The sequence below is a fragment of the Etheostoma cragini genome, chromosome 12 (genome assembly GCF_013103735.1).
Source record: "Etheostoma cragini isolate CJK2018 chromosome 12, CSU_Ecrag_1.0, whole genome shotgun sequence".
Taxonomy (NCBI): domain Eukaryota; kingdom Metazoa; phylum Chordata; class Actinopteri; order Perciformes; family Percidae; genus Etheostoma; species Etheostoma cragini.
Window position 1 is genome coordinate 22,855,409 of NC_048418.1, and position 20,719 is coordinate 22,876,127.

At 40.6% G+C, this 20,719-nt stretch overlaps 1 protein-coding gene and 1 long non-coding RNA gene across 2 annotated transcripts in view; one reads left to right on the plus strand and one right to left on the minus strand.

Annotated features, from left to right (window-relative positions):
• Nucleotides 1–20,719, plus strand: part of LOC117954136 (contactin-associated protein-like 4) — a 147,611-nt gene that overhangs the window by 27,963 nt on the left and 98,929 nt on the right. The window contains exons 2-3 of the mRNA XM_034887672.1: nucleotides 5,961–6,071; nucleotides 17,767–17,960. Of these exons, the coding sequence (XP_034743563.1) occupies nucleotides 5,961–6,071; nucleotides 17,767–17,960 (305 nt within the window). The remainder of the gene's footprint in view (nucleotides 1–5,960; nucleotides 6,072–17,766; nucleotides 17,961–20,719) is intronic.
• Nucleotides 3,765–6,327, minus strand: LOC117954162. The gene is made up of 3 exons (XR_004658763.1): nucleotides 6,252–6,327; nucleotides 3,890–3,892; nucleotides 3,765–3,775 (listed from the first exon to the last, which is right to left on the minus strand). It is a non-coding gene; the product is annotated as an uncharacterized LOC117954162 (long non-coding RNA).

Sequence of the window (20,719 nt, forward strand, 5' to 3'; positions counted from 1 at the left end):
GACTCCACCAGCTGTACACTAGCCACCGGACTGCTATCTCTACTGGACTACCTCAACCTCACACTGCTCCAGAAGGTTGTAGATCTTATTGTGGATGTTGGGGGGTAAGCCATCTGCCCATCCTCTGAGGTCCGCAACCTTGGTGTAATCCAGGATCCATCCTCTCTTTTTCATTCGCACATCAAATCCATCACCAAATCAGCCTTTTTAGACTCAAAAACATTTCCAGTCATCATTATCGGACTCTGTGGCAGAGACCCTCATTCATGCTTTCATAACCTACCATTTTGACTAATGGGGTCCCCAGCAAAAGACTAAAACAGGCTCCAGTATGTCCAAAACTCTTTCACCCGGGTCCTCACCCACCCCAACCCTCACCCACCTTCACTGGCTCCCGCATTACATATAAAATCGTCCTTCTCACATACAAATCCCACCATGCCCTAGCCCCACCGCACCTCTCTGACCTTTTCCATCCATACACTTCACCCTGAAACTTGTGGCCCTCAGAGGCTGGCCTGCTCCCCATTCCCCACAACAGACTATGTACATTCTAGACAGAGCTTTTAGTGTTGCACCTTCCCTGCAGATATCTGCAATGCTACATCCTCATGTGATACAAAGTACAGCTTATTAGGTATTTGTGCTGTAACATAAAGTGCCACTACTGAGGTATAGTTATCAATTGTATTGAATCTGCTAATATTTCCTTATTTGGGAAGTGGTCCTACAGGAAGAGAGCGTCTTCCAGCAGGTCATAGTGGACTTTCCATCTAAAAAGACGACTTGAGATGCCCACAAATGACATACTAATATTTATGCCATCCACATTAAGTGGCATTAACATCCCCCCGTGTCTCATACCGAGAAGGACATAAAGCAGATTAAATGTGGTCTGTTTTGCCCTGTCTTGTCTTGTAGTCTAAGTTGATAACTATATCTTACATTTTCACGTAATTACATGTTCCTGTTTGTTTCTAGGCTAGTTGTACAATAGGAACTCTTGATTATGAAATAAGTTGACAATGCAAAAAACAAAACAAATGCAATACATTTATTTGTAAATGTCACTTTGTCACTAAATAATATAACTATGCCAGCGTATTACAGTTGAGCTAGAGCAAAATCTAATGCTGCTGTGACATCTGTATAATTTAACTTGTTAAAAAAGAGACAGGTTAAAATGGGTCTCACCAAATGGAGTGTTGATGCTCTTTTAAAAAGTGATATCATCAGACCGGGGTGGATATGGAGAGGCAGATGAAGACAGTGGGATGTTGAGATGAAGCACCCCAACGTTGACAGAGTAATCGAAGCTAAAGCCTTGTTGTCGGAGTTGTGGGCCGGTAATCAGAATCAGGGTAATTGGCTCTTGTCTCGGCGCTGGAGAACAACAGCCATTAACAGAGAGGCTTCAGATGGAGGCAGCGTTGGCGTTAGCCCACGGTTCGGAGCTCAAGAGGAGGAGAGGTGTGAATATTTATTGAGAATATGATATTCATGAATCAGTTTCTATTGCTCTGTATGTCTACCATGTGTCTTTTGCTGTCAAGTAAATTATTTCTCCGCAGCAACACTTCCCCCGTTTTGAATAAAAACCTGTTAGTTTATAGAAGTCAATTAAAACAAGCCAATTTAATATTGCATAAGAGTATAATACATAATGTTTTTATGGCAGTCAATCATCCATGAAGCAATAAAGTGTGAAATGTGGGGGTTTCTCCTGGCAACAGTGATCGCTCTCCCTCAGGATCCAGCCTGTAACAAGCCAGAGCGCCATTCATCTCCATAACACCACGTGATTACATCATTCATTAATCCACTTTATTAGCCTGTTCATTCATCTGATGTGGTGCTATCACAGCTCATACACCTGTTTCCACCTGGGGAACATGGAACCTGCTTCTCAGTGGTTAGACTCCACTCTGACACTCACGGCCTCATAGCCACAGACGCAATAGGAACAACGATGAAGCCGGGAACAGATCTTCATTTAAAGGCATTATTACCTTTGTGTATTACATTATCTTGTAGAAGGACAGTGGGTAAAAGCTGCAATGCATGATGGTGGATCATTTTCACCTCTCAGCATCAGTGTCTTCCCGTCCTGTTTTTAACAATTCTCTCAGTCTAAGAGATGGAGAGTAATCTACTGTCTGATGATGGGATGTCATCAGCCTGTTTCCACTGTTGATCTAAAGAAGAAGCGATCTACTGAGAGACTGCAGTGTCTCTGTCCCTGTTAAACCTGCAGCTCAATGTTAAACCTCCACTCCTCTTCAGCGGGTAAATGGTCTTCATAGAGGCTAAACAATGTGATGCTCCCGCCCCCCTTGCTTCTGTTTTTTTGCTTCTCTGAACCTGTAAGTGTTCTGTCTCTAATCGTAAGTGTCCTGGTACTTCTGCTCAACCATTGCCGCTATTCTGAGCATCTTAGTTTTGTCTCTTTCTTTCTGGAAAGATGAATGCTGCTGTGAAATGTGTGCAAGCGTAGAAATGCCGTGGTTAAAGTTAAATTAGTAAAAGATCCATCTTTAATCAAAAATCCTTATAACAAGTACAAAGTACTTACAAAAAATTGACTTGTCGGGAAGCTTACAACAGCGCTAACTAGAGGGACTGTATTTTGATTAAGATTAATAATGTACACTTTATTAATCCCACAAGGAGGAATTACAATGTTTACACTCTGTTGTTGTTGTTACACACAAGCCTAAATTACACACACATGCTCATCCTATACAAGCAATAATAGAGAAATGTCAGAGTGGAAAAGCACCCCAAGCAGTTGGGGTTCAGTGCCTTGCTCAGAAGCACCTTGACAGTTTCCAGGCACCCTTTTTTAGCTACCGGTCCACCACCATACCTTGGTCGGTATGGTGACTTAAACCGGTGACTCTCCGGTTCCCAACCCGACTCCCTACAGACTGAGCTACCGCCATCCCTTTTTTAGGTTATTTTTTAAAAATTACTGCTCACATTTAAACGAGTTATTAACAGCGTTAATGCTGATCCATTTTAACAGTCAATTTTTTTATCGTGAGATTAACGTTCTTAGTAACGTTAGAAAAACTCCACAAAAAACACCAAAAAACACCACACCGGATGTAGCTAGACCGGAAACAAAACAACAACACACTTGTTTGGGCTCGCGAGTAGCGAGCTGACCGAAGAGTAGCACTGTTTCCCAGCGCCGCACAATGCGTTTATTACATTTTTGTAACGCTTTATTTTACACGCAGAAGTTGTTCAGCTTCATTCCCCGCCGTGCTTCGTCTCTCTTTTTTATTTATTTTTATTTTAATTGACATAGTGCAGTATACAAAGAGTCAGGTAAGCAATACTACAACAAGTGTATAAATGTATGGAGATAACATTATATATAAATTATAATTATATATGTAAATATATATACATAGTATAATAAAACTACAAACATAGCAAAGCAGCGAGAAGAGAAAACATTAAATGCCGGACCAAAAAAAAATACAAGAAGACAGAAGTGTGGTTAGTCAGAGACTAAAGTATCCACAATTGTAATACTTATCTTGTTATTAAACGCTTTAAGTGACCTCGATAGAGGTTTAAATTCTATGAGAAAAAAAAAATTAGGACATGAGTTAGCAATTTGTTGCTTGTGAATATAGAATTTTCCATACAGAACAACAACATTAATTAGATCCTCGAGAGCATCGTTGTCTGAATTACCGTAGTAGCATATGATATCTTTAAGGTTAAAGGAGTAGACAAAGTTGGTGGGTTGAAAGAAGTAAGACTCCAAATCTGTCCAAAATCTTTCACAATCAAAAAAAAGGTGAGCCATTTTTTCAATATTCTGTTTGCAAAATGCACAGGTCCACATCTCCTTCCTCTCTCTGTCACTTCTCACCGTCTCGCTCTCACACACAGCCACGCCCGCTGCGCACACAGCGTCTGTCTACATGAAGAGGACAGAAGACGGTTGGCTGAGTTGGCAACAAAAAATGAAAATGCTTGTATCTTTTGAACACCTTTACACAATCACACATTAAAAGTGCTATAAAACATGTTTTCCATTCTGAATTACGTTACTGTGTTACTGTTGGAGTCCCGACCTGACTCTTAGTCTGTAGAAAGTCAACTAGTGGCAAGTTTGTGGTAAAATGCAATTGACAGTGTTATATTCACTGTAACAAATTTAATGTCAAATTTACAGTAATTTACTGGCAACAATTGTCCAGCAAGTTACTGTGAATAATTTTTACAGTAAAGGCACCTTACTTCCATTTACAGTATGTTATATAGTCGTAAAATACAAAAAAATTAAACACAACATAAGATAAAAAAGTAAAAATACAGTAGTTTACTTTACTATTTACTGTACTATAGTGGCTATATTGTAATTTTTTTACAGCAATGCTTTGGCTACTGTGCTTTCATCTGTAATACTTAGACTATTGTGTTTTGTCATGTCGACAAGGTTGTAATTTAGCTTTACAGCATTCTACTGTAAGAAGCATAGGCAGTAGTGTTACTGTGAAATCTAAAGGAAATATTTACAGTATTCACAGTGAGATTGTTAGTGTGAAATTGAACACTACAGTAGGCTATATGCCAAAAACATTTGCACAAAGCGATCAGATCCACTTTTCCGGGTTGATAAGAGCATTGAAGGGAGAAAAAATAATGGGACAATAAGAACTCGGGGACATTTAGAATAGATCAAAAAGGTGTTTAATAATCGCGATTTAACTATGACATTAATGTGATTAATCGCGTTTCAATATTTTAATATTGTACAGCACTACTAATAATGAATGCTTTAGTTTCTCTACTACTGCCATGTACAACAGTTAGACCGTGTACTGTTTAATGTGATGCCATTTGACGCTGCAAGTCACAGATGTTTTGGGTTATTCAATTAGGCTTCATTAGGACGTTTGGGTCAGGTAATTGGATTTTACACCGGACCAAGAGATTCCTCTGAGAGGGAACATTTCAACTGCAACAAAAGACCCTGGGTTTCCTTTTATACAGCAGGATTTTGTACAGTAAAAACAGCCAAACGTAAGATTTTTTGGAAACCTTTCCCTATCAACGTGCTGATGACTATGATAATATTTGAAAATGCAATAAATGCGTGTGGAGTTAGAAAAAGTTAGCAGCAGGAAGTGTCACTGTCGCCGCCCAATCTGAGTCGAGTGCAGATTTGACACGCGCATGCTTAGATTTTAACGGTTTAAGGCATAACTGTCATACTGAAATTTGTGAAATTCCTGAAAAATAAACTTTCCTCATTAAAAACAATAACAGAAGATGGGAATCATTTCAAAAACGTTTAAGCTATCTGTGGTTGTTTGATTGCTAGCTTGTAGCTAAGCTAGCAGTCATTTCAAAAACGTTTTAGCTATCTATTATTGTTTGATTGCTAACGTTAGCTCAAAACGCCATTCAACTGACAGCCTTTGTTGTGTTTGATGCTAACTTGTAGCCAGCAGTGAAACAACTTCATTAAGTAGGTCAATTTTTTCTGTATTGACATTACAGAAGTCTCTCATTAGCATCTTATTTGCTACTTGTTGCAAAGTGACGCATGCACGACTCAAATCTGCACTCTCCTCACATTGGGCAGTAACAGTCACTACTAGCGTAATCTCTAACCAACTATCTAGTTGCATTGTGGGTAGTTTAGGAAGAAGAATGTGTCCATCATGAGTCACACAGATGTGCAATGCTAAATGTGTGGAGCAACAAACCTATAAAAAAGCTAGTTTCTCTAACTGCAACACTGGAGGTTCCAGTAACAAAGAGGTCAAAGGTTAAAGCCACTGCACATTGACAAAAACTGTGACAAATAGTCCACAGCCTAACAATGGACATACATACGGACTGACAGCGGAAATTCTTCACTCTTTCCAGAAATTATTTCCAAACAGCATATCAAATTGTGTTCTTTTTTCTGCTTTGTGATTGGTTGACAGAGGTGTGTGACAGCGCGCTGGTGTCCAACCTGTCGCCATCGTCCTTCCGGAGCTCGTCCCAGCTGTCCAGCAGTCACGCGCCGGGCTTCGCCAAACTCAACAGGAGAGACGGTGAGGAAGAGTTTCTGCAGCAGAAGTAGAAGTATTATTATTTATTATTAAAGCTACATTGTGTAAGAATTTCTCCTATCTACTGGGGAAATTGTATATGACAACTAACTGAATATTACTTTCAACCCCCTCCCTTTCCGAGTGCATTTAAACTCCTGCAGTGGCCGAACGCAACATTACCGTCCATGAGAGTTCCTTCCAGTGTAATAATAGTTTTATGTTATTTTGGTACCACTTCATTGCTAACATCAGCTATACAACCATATGCAAGCTAATGTTAGTAAAGTATCTGTCCTATCGTTATTCTGTATATTGTTCTAGATTAATAGTGCAAGGCAATGTTTACAGCGTAGCAGAGAAGCAATAGAAGCCTGTGTTCTTAATATAAAGCATTATAGCCAATATGAGCAGTATGAATGTCAATGAAACCAATGTTAGCTCTTCGTATCTCCATGTTTACACGCAACTGTTCTAGCTGTAGCTGGTATGTGTTACATGACGTGAGTTGTCTGCCAGGGAAATCACGACACATATGATTACAATTGGTAAAAGGTAGACATCCCTTTTTCATCATTGACGTGAGGAAAAGTATCCTAGACGTCGATCTAGCGTTATGCGCAGCCATGCTATAGTTAGCCAAACAACAATAGGCAGATTTAGCTTTCGAGAAGAAAGCCCGCAACTTCTGCGTCCCTTTTAAAATCCTTGCTCCTTATGAGCTCTTTCCATCTTGGTAAAGCCATTCTAATATTAACTTTGGTCTTGTTGCTTGGCCTGTTGCGTTGTCTATTTAACTCTCATTTTAACTTCCTTGGCGGCTCTGTTACATGTCGTAGAAAATAGGCGTGATGCTCCAGCTTTCAGATCTGTAAGTAATCTTCTTCCCCTCCCTGGCATTCATCATGCTGCCACTGAGTGTAAAATCACAAAACAGGGAGGTATGCCCCTCTTTGGCTACTGTATTTTAAAGATGGAGGCGCAACATTGTAGAATACACACGAGCCAGTAATTAAACATGAATGAGCACATGTTTGTGAAAGAACAAAGGTTTTTTTGCTAAAAATCTACTCAAAAAATGACACAATGGAGATTTAATGTTGTTGATGCCAGGTTATTAAGGAGTAATATTATTACTGCCTTTATTGTTTTTATAAGAGGGGATATGAGCGTCTCCTTTAGTCCAGTCAAATGGGGGGTTTACCTGAGGCAATAGCGAGGACACAGCTGTGCGGTTAACAAGCGTTTCTGCTCAGTAAAGAAGAAACTTTGTTTAAACCCAGGAGAAAAAAAATCCAAAAAAACAACAATCAATAGCTGCTTCGTCCCATCTTTATGCTCCATGGATGTTGTTTGTGTTGAAGGTGAAGGATACATGTGAATGTTGTTTTGGCCCACCATAAACCCAGCAGGGAGTCCTGTGCTCAAAATGAGGCTTTGAAAGAAAAACGATGGAGCTTTCTGAAGGGAACAGGCTTCACATTAAAGCCCAGAATCAGCTGGGAGGGCCAGGTGGCTTGAATCTGGATCTGTGTGATTCTCACCACCTCTTTCTAAAGGAAGCAGCGTCTGCAGAACACAGCTCAGGCCTCAGTTTGTTTAATCGGTGAGACGCTGTCGCCAAATTCTGCCACGCTGCGCTCCGTTTTCCTGACCTGACTATGAATTTTGGTACCAGTGAAGTGAGAAAGTTCTCCACTTTGGTACTGGTAGGAATCTGTAGCACCTGTAACCCCCAATTTCCACCAACTGTGGAACGGCTGTGTATCCGCTACGGATCGGTGACTGAGTCAATAGGTTTTTATTAAAGTCAATGTGTGCGTTTTCAAACACTGCGGAGCGGCTGTGTCCCAGCTCCACATCAATTGAGCGCAGTTCAGATTCATAGGCCGTTAAAGAAATGGATCAACAGATCACGTTGCTCAGGACGGAGACCAGTGAAGGCTGTTAGAAGCACTTTTCTGGTGATAGATGAGCGTTACTGCGCAGCCTCCAACTGAGCTTGAAGATGTAGATAAAGGTACTTTTTTGCCACATAGCTACACAAATGTAGAAAAAGTCATTCTCTGCATTCAACCCATACTTCAAGGGAGCACTGGCTGGAGAATATAGTAGATGTTTTTTGATGGTGGGGGGGGAACCGGAGCACCCGGAGGAATACTCACACAAACATGGGGCGTACGTACCAACTCAACACAGAAAGGCCCAGAACGACCTGGATTTGAACCCAGAACCTTCTTGCTGTGAGGCCACAGATACGTGAGTCTGAAAGTTGTAAGTCTTCTGGTAGCTGTGCAAGAGAAATCTCAATCATTCCAAATCAGCAGAGATGGAGAGTGCGATAACATAGGCTAATTATTGCTAGCTAACATAAGTAATTAAACCTAAACAGCTAATGTAAATGCAAACTGCCTGCAACTCTTTCCTGTACTGACTGTAAAAACTAACTTTCACTGTTTGCCCTTTGCTAACACTGTTAGCGAAGCCAGTCAACTGAAATGCTGCTGACATTTCTTGGTCCTTTTATTAACTGATACAGCCAAAGCCAAATATGTCAGATGTGAAAAATTATTGTGTACCTAAACTGGAAGGACCCTATTTTAAGTATAGCGTTGTAACATGAACAGTAAAGTCCGATAGAACAATAAAATCATAGCCATAGCTGTTGGTGACCGACAGGTGACTGTGAACCGGCTACAGACACCGCCAGATGACGGGCCTTTCAGTGGCCATGGAAGTGGAGTTTTACCCAAAACAGTGAGAGTCACGCGGCGATGCCAGTTGAGTTTAGGCACCAAAACGACATAACTAGTCTGGATTAAAACACTCCTCTCCTCGATCAAAATATTTCTTTTTTACTGCATAATAAACCCCACTTTCCGCCTTTAAAGTTGCTGTGTTGACACATCGTTGTGCCATTTTGTCATGGGATTATTTTCAGTCATTCATTATTTTAAGTCAGCCAGGTTCGAGTGGGTCTATCCATGGTATTGGATCGGGGGGGATTTAAGTGTTGCATCTTTTGTTGTGCATGATCAACAACCCCCCCCCCCCCCCCCCCCCCCCCCCCCCCCCCCCCCCCCCCCCCCCCCCCCCCCCCCCCCCCCCCCCCCCCCCCCCCCCCCCCCCCACACCCATTCCACCAGCACAACCCCCTTCCCCCTCTGCTTTCTTTACAAATTGCACCCTGAGTATGACTGTTGGATTCACCACCTGGATTTTTGCTTGCAAAGCAGATACATTAGCTTAACAAACAACTGAACAATGACAGTAACATTCATGCATCTTCTAATCTAGCTCTAGCATGTGGTGGGTAGATAAGGAACGCTTTGTGTGTGTGTGTGTGTGTTTGTGTGTGGATCACCTTTCCTCCTCAGCAACAACCCGGCGCGAGATCCCAGAATGTGATTCCGGCTGCTCGCCGAGGAAATCAATGGATGTCTCTGTCTCATTTCCATCTCCAGCTAACGCTAGAACTCCTCCAGTTGATCTCTGGGGAGCAGCTATGCTCTCAATTCATTTACCCACTAAGTGCACAGAAATTATCAGTCTGGGAATATGACCTACACAGCATCTTTACAATGGATTTAATCATTCTTGCAGCTGGAATCAATAACACTACACGCATTCAGAATGATCCAGGTAATGTTTAGGTGAATACATATCTTTCAAATAGGGATGCACCTTTGTATTTCACATGTAGCACATTTCACCACCCATACTTCATGTGTAGCCAACTTGAATATTATCTATTATTACTATTATCTAATGAATTGGCTTCCAAAACAGAACACCAGACCTGTAGAGCGATTTTGTGAAAGTTGGACCATCTGTGTTCTTCCATGGAACGCACACTGCAGAGCTTGGAGCTAAGTTCTAATGTTTGCATGCTAACACGCTCTAAATGACAATGCTAAAAGTTGATGTAGCCGGTGTACTTTTTAAACCAATAAGCATTAAACACAAAGTACAGCTGAGGGCTGTTGAAAATGTCATTCGTTTTGCAAGTATTTGATCTGAAACTAAAGTATTGGACACGTTTTGAACTGAGGATGACGCTAGATGAAAAGTCAGTGGAACAATTTATTAGCATAGATATAAAATGGATCGAAAGAACATTGGACCGTTTGGCGCGGTTTTTGATTGGTACACAACAAAATGGCGTTTGTTGTTAGTTGTCATGGTGACAATCCCAAACGCTGTGTGAGCTTTTTTGGGATTGTCGTGGGCAAAAATCCTTGATTATGCGGCACGATTTCTTAAAAAACGCGGTGAAATATGCAGGATATTTATGCAATTTTATGCATTTTATGAAATTGCAGGAACTTGCAAAAATTAATTATTAAAATTAATTACGCATAATTATGTCACTTCATAATGTTCCCATAGCAAAAGGGGAAGTAAACGCAGCATTTTTTAACTTTCTGTCAAGATATATTTGACTTTTTTGCAACAAAATGCAAGACTGTAGCTGATTATGGATTGAATTATGAGGGACTGATTTACTCATCTGTCGATGGCAATGTGCTTTGGCTGAAACATTAAGTTCTTACTACTCCACTGTAACTGCATAAGCTCATCACTTATATGTTAGTTTTTACCATTGGTTTTTACCATGGCAATGGTACTCACAAAAATGCCTGCCGCTCTGCCCATTCAGCATTGTTGATTAAAATAGAAATTGGATTTCTATCCCTTTCATTTCTATCGTTATTACAATTCATCTTCTGGGGACCAGGAATGTTTGTACAAAATGGGATGGTGATCCATCCAATCATTGTTGTCCATGCCCATTTACTTAACCCTTGTATAGTATTCGGGTCTGTGGGACCCGTATACAGAAATTATGCTCAAATTTGTTATTTCTTCTAACTCAAACTCATTGGTCTTGGCTCATTTTCTGTGAAGAACATAAAAAGTACTTATTTTCAATGACTGCACACGGCACACACCCTCCTACACATAACTATTACATATAGTGTTCAGGTCTACTGGATCCGGGTGTATTTAAATGTAGTTTCTATTAAACTATGTTGTATTTCTGCACCTGCTATTCTGAGACAAAGTTACAAATTTGTTACATTTCCATTCCTTTCACCTATTTTGAGTTAGTTATAATAAATAATGATCCAAACATCTTTTTTAAATTTGAATTTCCTTGTTCTCTCACAGAAAATTGATCATATAATCATAAATGGGATCTCACAGGGGTAAATGGCAAATATAAACCATAAATGATGCATATAGCATTGGTAACTGAGCCAAAGTAACTGAGCTACCGTATTGATATCAGCCTAATAATGTGGTGGCTCCATCAAACCCAGGGACAAATTGGCTGTGTAAAAAAAATTATGAACACCACACAAGGGTTAAAGTGATGCTGTCACCTTGTTTTATCATTGCATCTCTGCCAAAGGGAAACAATAACTTCATGTAACCTATTTTTAAACAGACACGTTATAAAAGCCAGCAGCCGTTTCCCTCCGTAGTAAGACCAGAGGACCTGACATTGTGACCTGATGTAGCTGATCACAGTGAGACCTGCTGGCTCTGAGTCTGACACCACAAGTGGATGAAAATCCCTGATAGTCTATTGATCGGAGATGAATGGCCTACTACCAGGGACCATAAGGATGAGTGAATGCGATTTTCCCTTCTCAATTTTTTTTTTATTTCTCTCTCTTGCTTTCCATCCTCTTCTTTTTCCATTCACTTCCCTTTAATTTGTCCATCCCTCTCAATCTCACCTATTCCTTTTCTCCACCACCTTCATCTGAATTGTCCCTGTCCCTCTCTTCTGTACCGTCTGTGTTCTGCTGTAGTCATTAGTTTCACCCTGTCCAACGTCATATTTTCATTTGCATTGCACTATAGAAGTTATCAATGACGCCACTGAAATTGTGCTGTAATGGACTTGAAAATGATTATCATACAGCAATCAATCATTGAAGGTGACATTAAACTTTAATGGGACCCTGTGAATTGGGACTGACTGTTGACAATGGCCAACTAGTAGTATTGACTTCCATATTTAATTGTCCTCCGTGGTTTCTGAAATGTTCCAGTGCAAACTCCATCACAGTGAAGACCTTTGCAAACCAAGTCAGTATTTTTTTCCAAAATTGTTGCAAGTTTAAGATAAGATTAGATTAGAGAGACATTATTGATCCCAAATTGGGAAATATCAGGTGTTATCCATGGCCTCCTCTCCACCTCAGCTTCAAATGTCAACTGTTTGCAGCCAATACCGGAGCCAGCCTTCCTGAGCAGTTTCTTCAGTAAGAATTAAAGAATAAGAAAAATATGACTTTACCAGCACAAAGCAACACAAACGACAAATAAAGTAAAAACTTGTTGGCAGGTGATTGCAGAAAAGCTTGGCATCTACAATGGTAAAATATGGTATGGTACAAAAGATTAGACTGTAGCGATTGTGTTTTAGGCTCCAAAAAAATAGCTTGTTGCTAATGTCCTTGATTCACTGGTGGATGTTGGGACTAGTGCCTACCAATTGATGTAGTCAGACAACAACAAAACCACACTCACTGCTTGACACCGGTCTCTTTTTGCAAATTTTCTCAAATAGAATACAAAATAGAAGTAATAATGAATTGCGATTAAGTTTGAGGTAATTTTATGGTTGCAACCCGCCACAAAATGAAGAAGAAGTTTTTAGTTTAGTGTGGCGTGCATGATGAAGACTGGAGGACCAAGGGGAGGAGGAGGTTGTGCTGTTAAGGCTGCATGATTATGGCCAAAATGATAATCACGATTATTTTGATCAAAATTGAGATCACGATTAATTATCAGGATTATTTGTTGATTTTAACCAAAACAAATTGTATCGTTATGTTGGAGTTAATTTATGTTACATACATACAGCTGCAACACATGTAAATGAAAATGCTCTGAAATAAATAGCCTTGGATATACTGTATGATCTGTGAAAAAGCACTGGTAGATATACAGGTTTGGCTCTTATACATCTGTGTTAATAACAATTAAAACCGTGGACAAATGTCAGAAGTGTGGACCTGCGCTGTTGCCGCTGTGTCTCTATTGCTGGGAGCCGTGTGTGAGTGAATGGGGGCTGCGCGGAGAGTAAGAAGAGAGAGCCAAACACAGACACGGCTTTACAGAAGAACTGGGTCATGTAACGCAAAATTAAATCTATCGATATAAACAACATTGCTTCGTTTGTGGAGAAGCAGCGGACGCGAGGATATTAGCTGAACTGGTGCGACCTAGAAACAATGTTAGTCGCACCCTAGAGTAGGGTGACTAGACGTTTCCGGGGACAGTTCCCGATTTTGGCAACCTGTCCCCGGCTGGATCTGTCCCCGGAAGTTTAAACTGTGACTGACAGACCCGGAATTGGAACAAAAGAAAGAAAATAACAAATTTTGTTTTATGGAAGCACCAGAGACACAAAATATCATCACGAAAAAAAAACTGAAAAAATGATTTTTTTTCATAATATGGGCACTTTAAACACCATGGTCCGGCCTACATCTGACGATTCTCTTAAGCAACAACGTAAATTTAATTTGCCCAGTTTGCTCAGGCTTAGTAGTTTTTCAGGGGATGACCTCACAACTTCTGGGCTAACCCTGTTCCAGTGAAGGCCAGCAACCCCTAAGCCAAAGTCATGTAGTGGAGTGTGAAAAGGTAGCTTTTGTCACTTTTCCCTGATCCTCTGTCTGGCCTTAATGAGCACTGATGTCACATTCCTGACCTCCATTATCTTTCCCTTCTCTCAATATTTGGTTGGATGGTCTCTTGACGGACACTGGGAGAGAGAAACCATGGCGATCACTTTGATTTAAAGTGACAGCCGTGACAGAAAGCGTTTAGACCGTCACTTCACCTCCATTACAATAGTTCGACATGTACGAACAGAGTGGACACAGGAATTATTTGTAACGCCTCTCTGTCTCTTTCCTTCTGACTATGATCTGCGTGAGTAAAGGTCAGAGTGTCTGCTTTTCTTTATCTTTAAAAATCAGGCTCCAACAGCCGCCAGACCGACACTGATTCTTTTTCACAGCTGAGCTGAGCTGTTGGTCGCTTTCTTGAGCTTACATGACACTCAGGGTGAGAATATATGCTGTAATATAACCAGTGTTGGGAGTAACGCGTTGCAAAGGTAACGCAACTACAGAAATGTATTCCTTTTTGCTGTGACGCAGTAATATAACGAATTACTAATTTAATTTTGGTAATATTATACTCATTACAATTTCAGTAATGCAAGTTATAACGCATTTTAACGCAACATTTAGTGGCGTTTAGTTTTTTTTAAGAATTTACCAACATTCTTCACAGGAAAAAAAGCCATGAGTTTTATTTCCTGTCGCTGTATTCGCTGCGTTGAAGCATCATAATGTGTCTGTCCCCGTGGTTACCAGAGACGGGACAGACAACATCTGTGTCCCAACAAAAGACGGTTTGCACAGACAGCTGTGTGTCCGAGCTGCTGACAGATAGAAACATGTCGGGAATAATGTTGAGGCTTGCTTCACATAATAATATTGCATTTATCAGCCGTGGAGAGTAACTATGCCTGTAGTGGAATGGTTTCCCATGACAACCGTGTCTTTTACTGGGACCATTTGTTCAGTATGTTGAGAAAGTGAATATAACTGAATATAACCATATGAAAAACTATTACTGAAAGACAGATGCCGCACTCCTGTAAAAACAAAGCAGAGAAAGGCTATCAAGAAGAGGGGGTAGACTTAATCAACTCTCAAATCTAAATGATTCCTTATATTCTCTATGTCAGCCGCCGGATAAAGCCCCAATCCAACAAACTTGGCGCAATATAGAAAATGATGGGACGTGACAATTGGTGGTTTTATTCACATGTAGGATGTAGTGTGTCATGGGAAATGTGATTCAGACCCCCACGGTTGTTGGCATTCTTGATCTCAGATGTGTACTTTTGTGATGGTGGGTGTTCTCTGGAAATGATGCTGGAGACTTCAACAAATGACTTGAGTCCGATGAGTTCAGATTTGATGCAGCTTTATTCAATATTGAACAAATCTCTCATGAGGGAGAACATTTGGCCATGCAATCAGATGTAGTGACCATGTTTTCTCTTCGACTCTAGGATAGAACCCATATCTTTATAGTTGCTGGGACCTCCCTTCTGGAAACACTCGATCTCATCCTCACTGGTGCCAGTTCCCATCATCGGTCAGACTCAAATATCCTGCAGACCGTTACCAAGGTCATAGGGGATCCATACCTAGTTGTTATTCAGCTAAATATGCTCCTCAAATCTAACTAATATTTCAGGGCCTCTTTTCTGTCATGAACCCAGACCCCAACAACTGAATCCTGACCAGTCTTCTCACGCCTAGGGCTCCTTACAATAAACACTATTGACCCTCAGTTACCTCTGCACAAAATTAAAATAAAGACATTCATTGCACCTTTAAAGTCAAATCACAAGGGGAATTTAATGCTTTTGATTTGACTGTGACCCCCTAATCTGAAATCTGTCCCAGAGTGATCTGAAAATGAAAATGAGTGAAATCTGGAAGACATGGTGTATAGGCTTTATGTTGTTGAGTATTCGGCTACAAATATAGATAGTCGAGATCGGGTTAGAAGAGAAGAGCATTGTCTATCTTAAAGGGACTGTACTCAACAATCACAACATTGATACAGCAAACACACATGGTGGCACCTGTGCGTGAAGAGCTAAACAGCACAGAGCAGCCACCCCGCGCCCCAAGCGTCTGCTTTGCCAGCGCTGGAGGATGTGCAAGCTCTTGCAGGTCAAGTTCGCATGCATGAATCTTGACATTTGACATTTTGGGGTGGGGACTGGCCCTCCTAACCCTAACCCTTACCCACATGGAGCTCACTAGTCTACCTTGATTGACAGCGATCGTTTACAGGAAGCTCTGAGTTGTTGTCTCGGCTGAAGAACTGTTTGTCCGTCTTGAGCGCAAGTTAGCAGCATAAATAAAGGACTGTTTAAGGGTCTCTCATTCCTTCTGTTGTTTGGACATGTGGACATTTGGACACATTGCTTCAATAATCCAACTTAAATTGATTGCTTTATTTGTAGGAATCAATACATTATAACACAGCCCCTTTATTGATGAAATTTGATATGTGGGAGGATACACACTGTAAAACAAGGCCACTGTGAAACAAATCAATGCTCAACTCAAGATATTCCATCACGGGAGCATGGTGTAACATGTCGCCCCAGAGTGTCCCAGAGGTGTTCACTTGAGTTGAGATCAGGTGTCTGTGAAAGTTGAAGCACTTAATTCATGTCATTTTCATACTGATCAAAAATTTTATTTTCTGCATGCATGTACAAAAGTAGGATGAGAGCCAGAGCCTTCAGCTATCGGGCTCCTATCTTGTGGAACCAGCTCCCAGTCTGGGTTCGGGGCGCAGAAACTGTCACCACATTTAAAAATAATCTGACAACCTCTTCTTTGATAAAGCTTTTAGTTAAGGCAGCATCTGCCTACCCACCTGACACCAGATGAATTTTACCATATAGTCAATAATATAATAAAAGTATAGGTAAGCAGGCCAGTACAGCTCGGTCCGGTTGGGGAGAGTTCTAGCCCGACTAGGCCCCTCCTCTCTTAGTTTTGCTGTTGCTTGCGGCGCCCTGCTATGACATGAACTACTACAACTACCAATTTTTCATCACTGTTTCATTATCTTTATTGTGACTATTATTGCCACTGTACATCACCCCCCCCTTTGCCTTGGTCTGTCCCAGGTTTCTCCCTAAAAGGAGAGGGAGTTTTTCCTCGTCACTGTTGCACTAAACGCTTCTTCTTGGGGGTATTACTAGAGTTGTTGGGTCTTTGTAAATTAAAGAGTGTGGTCTAGACATCTGGAAGGTGTCTTGAGATAACTCTTGTTTTGATTTGATGCTATAAATAAAATGGAATTGAATTGTCAACAATGCTCTGTTGTTAATTCATTTACTTATTCAGGTTTTTCCTTCATGCTTGAGGATTTGGCGTCACCTTTGACCTTCACCTGTCGATGTATTTACAGAAAGTCATCTCTTCGTTGGCTGTGATTATGCTGGATTTTAATAAAATGGCCTAAAAGCATTATAGTTTGGCGACATGTAGTCATTGTATGTCAGAATATTCAAAAACTATTTCAGTTGAATTTATTGGAAAGTTAATGTATGGTTTAAGGCACACGCTGCAGAATAAGCAATGATTTCATAACATTGTGAGACCATTTTCTCCTAAACATAATGTGTTGGTTTTTTGATTTATTTTTACAGGTATGTGGGCGAAGATTGATTTACAAAATGCTAATTGTACTGCGTGTTTTCATTTCATAAATAAAAGGACATTATGCAATTTTTTTTCAAATAGATGTAAATAAGAAAAACCCATTCCTGATGCCAGTCTGGGTCACAGAGCAAATGCAAGTGATTCAAATTCATCAGGAAAGTTCCAAAAGTATGATTTATATCCCATTATAGCTTCAAAACAGATTTCAATGTTTTTGCTTTGGTTCAATCAATATATTTTTCATTTGGCTTTCATAACAAAAAGTGAGATTCCAGTTCAAAATGAAAGGTCAAGCAATGCAATTCATTTTCTCAGCTTCTAGCCTATTTCATCTCTTCCCAGGTGGAAATCTAATAAATGATTTATGTATGCTTTTCTCACTCCCTCTGGCCCTGCAGGCGCTGGAGGCTGGTCCCCTCACACCTCAGACCCGTACCAGTGGCTGGAGGTGGACCTGGGCCAGCGGACCACCATCACCGCTGTCGCTACGCAGGGCCGCTACGGCAGCTCTGATTGGCTGTCGTCGTACCTGCTGATGGTCAGCGACACTGGACACAACTGGAAGCAGTACAGACAGGAGGACAGCATCGGGGTGAGTCCATACTGCAGGAAACACAGACACCTAGGATCTCCATGTAAGAGACAGAGCAGTAAGGCAATGAGGAGAACGGGAGATTTTCATTCACCCAAACATTACAAAACAATATAAGCCAAGAACTTATATCTAGGCCTATAAAATAGGTCGACAAAATATAACTTCACTTAAAAATAGTACCTACAATGCAGATATTAACTCAACAAACTGACCTGTGAATGAAACAAAAGGGGACATTTACAGTATACTGGCTTGTCCAAACCAAATTACACACAAGGGGAAACCAAGATAGACATAATTACAAATAATGCAAAGATAACCAAACTTAACCTAAATCCCCCCTCCATCATGGTAGCAGATGGTATGGCCCAATTGGCAGGCCACGGTATAGAACATTGGGCTTGTTGGAGATGAGACAGGTATGCGCAGAATAGATCACCGGCGCCCAATGCATGCTGGTTATATTTGCGTCCGACTTGACTTACTTTGATTTGTATTGCTTTGACGTCATGCATACGTGGGCAACAATAACCTCATGAGAGCAAGGCGGCCTCAGGTTTGAGACGCAGGCAGCGCGGTTGCTCTCCACTGACTGCACAAATCAGACGCACCGAGGGCATGGTGGGAAACGCCTGGCTTGCAGCTGATTGGTTTGAAATTGACTGAGGACGTTTTATGCAAACTTTTTTATTGTTTTTGGACTGGAGGGATTGTAATTTCTATTTACCATATTTAATGGCTTATTGTGTACAGATCATGTGTGGCTGATGATGTTTAGAAGAGAGACTAAATCCGTTCCGATTGTGGATCATCTACAGTCCATTGCTTAATAGCACCAGCATCAGATTGCATGTTGAGCTTTTTGACAGCTACTCCGTCTTAATAGTAACAACTGGTACAAACTGATATATGGGTGTCATAACATAATTAACTCAGAGTCGGACCTAGCAGGATGTGAGTGTTTCTGTGACTTCCTGTTCAGCCTGAAGGCTGCCGGAAATGACTGGAAACTGACCAGTTTGATTACGGCTTTCACCTTTTTTTGGTGCATGTTATTCCATGTAGCTCTCAGTCTTGGTCCCCTATCGCTATATCGGATGGGTCTGATCCATATGCAGAGTTTTCCAGTGGCTGAAACAGGTGGTTGCATTGTTTCAAAAAGGAATGGAACAATTACATCTGGCACAAATAAAACAAAACAACTAAATGTAAGTAGGTAATACATCCAATTTCATACTTTGGTAAAAAAAAAAAAAAAATTACCTGACTGCCGATCGCAGCAGCAGGACGCAAAAATGTACACCTAAAAGTATTATTACTTCAATTTTTGATTTCGAATTTTTTTTCTCGATTTTTCCTAAATCAATGCCACTGGTCACCCTTGTTAGTTTCACACATATGTTACACATATGTTTATTATAACAGTGATGAGGCGATTTCCTCTGACTTTGACAAATGTAAATAGCTCAATGAAATGTTTCTAAAATTAAAAAGAAATTAAATCATTTCCTGAAAAACGGCTTCGGACATACAAGGTTTTTGCCCAACAGCGACCATATGCTTGTTATGTCCATCCTTTAGTTCTTTTGGTCCTGAGTAGACTCTTCCTTCTCAGGGATCAATAAACATCATCGTTCATCAACATTTTTTTCTGTGAGACATGTGAAGTGATGGAGTGTCGAGCAGTGGTACTTGGCCCATCTAGAGACAAATGGAGTCATCATGACTTTATCTCTTCATTCATAATGCATGAAGCGGGGGTGAGAGCTCTGCTGACTCTGCAGAACCGTTGACGAATCACTTCAGCTGCCGATCACGAACACAAGCGCAGTCAAGTGGCACAATTTTGTTTTATTTATATATTTGTACGTGGTACTCTGTGTCACTTCTCTCTCTTTCTTTAACTTTTTAACGAGTAATATGTTGATTTCCTCCATCGTTGCTACTGTCGGCACAAATGTTTGAAAGATATTAAAGAACGGGATCAGATGCACATCTTTCTTATCTGTTGGGTGGCATCTATACTTTTGATGGGAAACTCTACTCAAAGGAATTGCATTATTATTATTATTCTAATAAGGAAATGTAAGACAAATATATTACTCATAGACACACATACTGTACACTGTATGCAAGCTTTGTTATCAGACCAGAAACCAATGCATGATGGATTTCTTGCAAACACATTGCAAAACATATGCAGTTTTTGAATGTAAAATTATAGAAACTGTATTTGATTATTTCAAAAATCATATACAGTTAAATTAGTCTATATAAGTGTTGCAGCAGCCTTTAATAAGTTTACAACTTATGTTTGCATGTCAATATATACATCATTGGACTACATAGACATTAAGTTAAGTAAGTCCTTCCCTTTGATAAGTTTTGATTTTAGTGAAGACAACAACAGCATAACACAAAATTTTACAACACACTACAAAGTGCTTGCTAAGACCGATCATTTGTATTCAAATTCAGAGGGACAGAGGGATCAAGAGGAAGAAGATGATGACAGGGAGGAAGAGGAAGCTGCAGATTCACAGTGAGGAACAGAGGTAGAGAGGGATCAGGAGCACGAAGATGACAGGGAGGAAGAGGAGGCTTCAGATTCAGAGAGAGGGACGGAGGTAGAGAGGGATCAGGAGGGGGAAGATGAAGATGACAGGGAGGGAGAGGAGTCAGCAGATTCAGAGAGAGGGACAGAGCTAGCCAGACCTTCCTCCGCAGCGCTGTGGAGGAAGCTCTGGTAAAGCGAG